This window comes from Bison bison, unplaced genomic scaffold (genome assembly GCF_000754665.1).
Source record: "Bison bison bison isolate TAMUID 2011002044 unplaced genomic scaffold, Bison_UMD1.0 scf7180017845683, whole genome shotgun sequence".
NCBI classification, from domain to species: Eukaryota; Metazoa; Chordata; class Mammalia; order Artiodactyla; family Bovidae; genus Bison; species Bison bison.
In genome coordinates this window covers 24,931-29,689 of record NW_011476256.1, presented here as the reverse complement: position 1 = coordinate 29,689, position 4,759 = coordinate 24,931, and the positions used below count along the sequence as shown (strand labels likewise).

At 65.1% G+C, this 4,759-nt stretch overlaps 1 protein-coding gene across 1 annotated transcript in view; it reads right to left on the bottom strand.

Annotated features, from left to right (window-relative positions):
- The window catches only part of CLCN7 (chloride channel, voltage-sensitive 7), a 14,594-nt gene that overhangs the window by 3,163 nt on the left and 6,672 nt on the right, over positions 1-4,759 (bottom strand). Inside the window, exons 9-17 of the mRNA XM_010836524.1 lie at positions 4,679-4,759; positions 4,399-4,484; positions 4,147-4,263; positions 3,542-3,596; positions 3,239-3,299; positions 2,624-2,762; positions 1,827-1,920; positions 949-1,118; positions 16-67 (exon numbers count right to left, since the gene is read on the bottom strand). Of these exons, the coding sequence (XP_010834826.1) occupies positions 16-67; positions 949-1,118; positions 1,827-1,920; positions 2,624-2,762; positions 3,239-3,299; positions 3,542-3,596; positions 4,147-4,263; positions 4,399-4,484; positions 4,679-4,759 (855 nt within the window). The remainder of the gene's footprint in view (positions 1-15; positions 68-948; positions 1,119-1,826; positions 1,921-2,623; positions 2,763-3,238; positions 3,300-3,541; positions 3,597-4,146; positions 4,264-4,398; positions 4,485-4,678) is intronic.

The window sequence follows — 4,759 nt, the reverse complement described above, 5'->3', positions numbered from 1 at the left end:
GTAGCCAGCACTCACCCAGCTGGGCAGCGGCTCCCATTAGGGCGTACTTGCCAGGGTCCGCCCAGACCTGCAGGGAAGACACGGGATGCTGGGGGGCGTGGTAGCCCCGATCCAAACCCACCCAGGCCGCACTGACCGCACTGCCCAGGAGCGAGCGTCACCTGAGTCTGTGAACACGCTCACTGGGACCACTCAGGGACAAGTGAACCTGGCCGCCTGAGAGACGGGCATGCGCTACGCTGGGGCGGGGCCGGGTGTGGGCAGGAGTCTACACACAAACACCTGGGCCACACCAGGAAGCGTAGAAAGGAGTGAAAAACCGACTCGCACTACTGCACCGGCGAGCCGTGGAAATACAACGCTCACGATGGCCCGCCTGCACAGACAGATTGCCGCAATAGCCAGCAGAGGCACGATACATTGCCTCTGCAATAGTCCACGGAGGCAGAAAGCTGACTAGGGCTGCCGGGGCCGGGGACACAAACGGGACTGCCTAGCGCAGACAGCTGTCCTTCTGGGGTAACGAGAACACTCGGAACTCGGTGGTGGTCGTGGTCATACAACTCTACGACACGCTGAGGAGCTGCCCAGCTGTTCACTTCCACAAGGCAGGAGTTTACAAAGGTATGAAAGTCACCGTAACGAAAGCCAAAACTGTGTCTAGAAGGAAACTTGGGCCACACGACTTAAACCTGGCGAGGGAAGACTCACTGTACCCCTCTGATGGCTTTTTAAGGTTTTGTCTGAACCACCGCAATACAGCTGGAAGGCCCACAGGCTGAAGGCCAAGCCACCCGGGGAGGCAGGTGGGAGGCGAGCAGGAGGCATCGCCAGGGCTGAGGCCTGAGCTCCACCCCCCAGGCTCCGCCCCCGCAACGGTGGGCTCCTGGGCCCGCCGTGCTCTCCCAGGGCACTGGCCCGGCTGTGGCCCGGAGGACCCGCACTCACCGCAGCCCCCGTGATGTAGGACAGGGAGATGCCGAACAGCCGGCCCCAGGCAGCCCCAATGAGGAGGGACGGAATGAAGACGCCGGCTGACACCGTGAGCCCGTAGGTCCAGCAGGCCAGGAAGAAGTAGACCAGGGTAAACAGGCCGAGCGTCATGGGGTTGTAGGAGCCTGCGGACAAGGCGCTGGCCAGGGCCTGCCTCGCGGACGCAACCCTGGGTGCTACTGCCCACCCAGTGGTCCAGCTGAGTCCCTGGTCACAGCCCATTCCCCGAGCCTTCCCATCCTCAGAGGCCCAGTGCAGGGTCTCAGGGCCCGGCCCTCGGGCACAAGCCCAGATGCCCAGGGGACAGGCGGTGGGGAGCGGGGGCCCTGGGCTGCCACTGACAGTGGGCGACAGCCAGAGCTGAGGCAGAGGGCTTGCAGACAGGCACCTAGCGGCCAGGGCGGCCCCTCGCCCCTGGGTAACCAAGACCACTGCACTGGAAGCAGGTCTGCATCCAGCCTGAGCCTGTCATTAGGAACATGGGACTGCGCAAGGCTCTAGCGCCAGAGAGCGCCTCCCCAGGCTGTCTTCTGACCGAGTGACCCCTGTGGGCAGCAGCCAAGAGGGAAGCCCACCCTGGGAGGCAAGTCCATCTGAACAAAGGACAGGATGGCCTCCAGGAAGAGAACCAGACAGCCTGGGGAGCCTGGCTGGGCCCCCGGGCACTGGCTGCCAGCTGCAGGCCCTAGTACAGCCAGCCCTGCAGCAAGGCTGCGGGTGCTCAGCCAGAAGGCGTCAGTCAGCCCTGCCCGCGTCTGTGCACGCGCAGACAGGCCAGAGGGCACAGGCCTACAGGGGACAGGCAAACGACAGCTCGGAGCAGGGGCACGTACCTGGGGGGTCGTGGAAAAGGCTGACCACGCTCTTCTCCGGGGTGTTGAAGAAGGCCACGGCCATCGAGTTGTACTCCCCATCAGCACAGAAAAGCTGCAAGGGGTGAGAGTGGATGGGCAGTGGGATGCGGTGGTCCTGGGCCGGGCGGCATCAGGGGCAAGCACACACGGGGGGGTCTGGCTGCGGCCTCGGAGAGGAGGTGAGGCCCGAGAGCTTGTGTCAGGAGCAGGCTCCCACAGTGCCTGGGCGGACGTCAGTGCCCGGCGTGTGCTAGGCCCAGCCCTCAGGCTGAGCAAGACTGTGCCCCCCTAGAAGCCTTAACCTGAGCAGGGGCTCCCAGCAGAGTGGTGTGTGTCCATCCCACGGCCCCAGCTGCGGGCCTAGACAGGCCTGTGAGTGTGTATTCCGCCCTGGACAACCGGCAAACAGCTCCCGTCTATGAAGGAGCCTGCTTCTATGAAGGAGCCTGCTCTGGACGTTTCCCGTAAACAGAACCATGCCACGTGTGGCCCTTCCCATCTGGCATCTCTCAGGTGGCAACGTGGGAGCACGTCAGAGCTCAGCCCTCTCCACAGGGAGGGGACCCACCGTGTGTGTGAACCACCGGGTTCCTGCTTGTCGTGGGCGGGCACCGGGGCTGCGGTGAAACCTGCCGTGGTGAGCGTGGGCACACGGGTCTCCCCTGCACACCCACCACCCCACCTTGCAGACCCCGTCAGCCCACCACTCCAGGAGGCCAGGTAGGTGCCTGCCCTCGTCTGGGGGCTTGCCCTGCCCCACCCCCTCGGTCGCCTACCTGGAGGGGGGAGGACACGGAGCTCCCCCGCAGAGGCTGACAGTCCCGGGATGAGTAGATGAGCACAAAGGCGGCCGTGGCGGTGACGGCAGCGACCAGCGTGGCCTCGACCACCTGGAGGCAGGGCCGGTGGACGTACCTGGAGCGCACAGCCGGGTCAAGTGTGGGCTGGCCGGTGGCAAGGGCGACAGGGCCCGCCACTCGGGAAGGCCGCCCTGGACGCCGCGCCCATCTGCCCACCCGCACCAGGCTTCTGCCTGCTCTCGGCTGCCTCCCGGAGTGAGAGGACAAGGAGAAAGAAGGCCAAGACCCCGCCTCGGCCGCAAACACCAGAGGCCCCCGGGATGGCTCTCCCAGGGACACGAGCAACTCTGCCAGACAGAGTGTGCCTGGCAGACACCCCTGCAAACCACCGAGGCTGATGCGAGCAGCCCGACACACCTCACCAGGGCCGCACCAGGTCCACGGGCCGTGCCTCCTGCCAGGCCTCACGTGCCTCGCCATGTGGGGGGCAGGGAGCACACTGGGCACAGGGCTACTGCATGGCAAGAGCATAGAACGGGACTGTTTCTAAGAGACCCCGTGTGGCCACACCTGTCAAAACTTATTTCTCACCTGATTCGAAACATGGTCAGCCAGTAATTCAAGGCGTTGAACACAGCTCCGAGAATGCCCCCTGGGAAGAGGAAGGAGCAGATACGTGTCTGAGACTCAGGGAAGGCTGCCCAGGTGGCAGGGGGGCCAGAGGGGACGCCCGAGGAGGGAGGGCCCCCCCACGGACTCAGAGTGAGGAAGCTGAGGAGCTGTCCCTCTGGGTGGGCCCCCCCCCCGCCACCGGGGAGAGCCAGCAGAGCCGGGGCCATGAGCTTCTCTGGACCCCACAGCCGGGCTAGGCCTGGAGCCCGCGACTGTCCTTACCCACAACACCCATGGCGATGAAGATGGGGATCTCATGGATCACGTACACCATGGTCTGTGTGGAAAAACAAGAGCAGGCGTCCATGAGCAAACCACCGGCCCCTGCTCAGATGAGGCTAGGCATGTCCAGGGGCCCTATGCCTCCCCTCAGGTCACAGACCCCAGGAGAGGAACCCTAGGCACTTAGGCAGACCAGACCGCCTGCCTCCTCACAGGGAGGCTGGGGACGGCCCAGGGTTTTGCAAATGGGGAAGTGAGGGGCCACGAAAGAGGAAGAGGACGCTGGTGACCTGGCCACCAGCAGCCTGTCATGGGAAAGAGCCAGCCACTGAGGACCTCTTGGCCTCCGGGAGCCGCTGCGGGGCACCAGCCATCAGCCTCAGTGATGCCGCCCGACAGTCTGCAGACGCCTGAGCTGCCCCGAAGCACTGCTGGCTGATGGGCGCCCCACCTGCAGGGCCAAGCGAGACACCCCCTCCTGGGGCAGCTCCAGCCCTAGCCCCACAGACAAGGGCTCCCCCCACAGCTGCTCGGGCTGAGCCTCGAGTGCATAGCCCGGCCCCCTCGGAGAAAGGCTGCAGGGCGAGGGGTGCCGTGGCGGGCACCTCAGTATCAAATCTTCCAAAGTTGATGAGCCCAGGGCTGGACAGGTCCCACGCGTTCCCATGGTAAATACTCAGGACGAAGTTCAAGGTGAAAGTGGAGATCATGGAAGCAAAGAACTGCAGGCAGAGAGACGCACACTGTCAGCACCAACGTGTTGCAGCAGGACACAGCTGAGCCCCAGCGGGGGACAGCGGGGAGGGACTGTGGGCTGAGGGCTGCCCAGCCTCAGGAGGGCCGTCCCCGGCACTCACGATTCTCCACGTCAGGAACTGGTTCCAGAAGGACGCGCCCTCCTCCAAGCTGAACAGCACCCCACCTGGAAGAGCAGCCGCCAGCCCTAAGGTGACCGCCCCACCAGACAGCCCTGCACCCATGGCCGCCCCCGCCCCCGCCCCCAGGGCACCTGGCCCATGACAGAGGGCCATCGGGGCTCTCGGGAGGCCCGCCCCACGTGCTCAGTGGCAAGAGTCCCCCAACACCAAGACCCTCCTTCCCCACAGCGGGGGCCAGCAGTCACCCCTCCTCACCCACACGGGGCCCCAAAGGCTGCGGACACTCCAGCTGCAGCTCCTGCCGAGACGAAGTCCCGCTTCTCCGTGTCTCTGCGAAAGT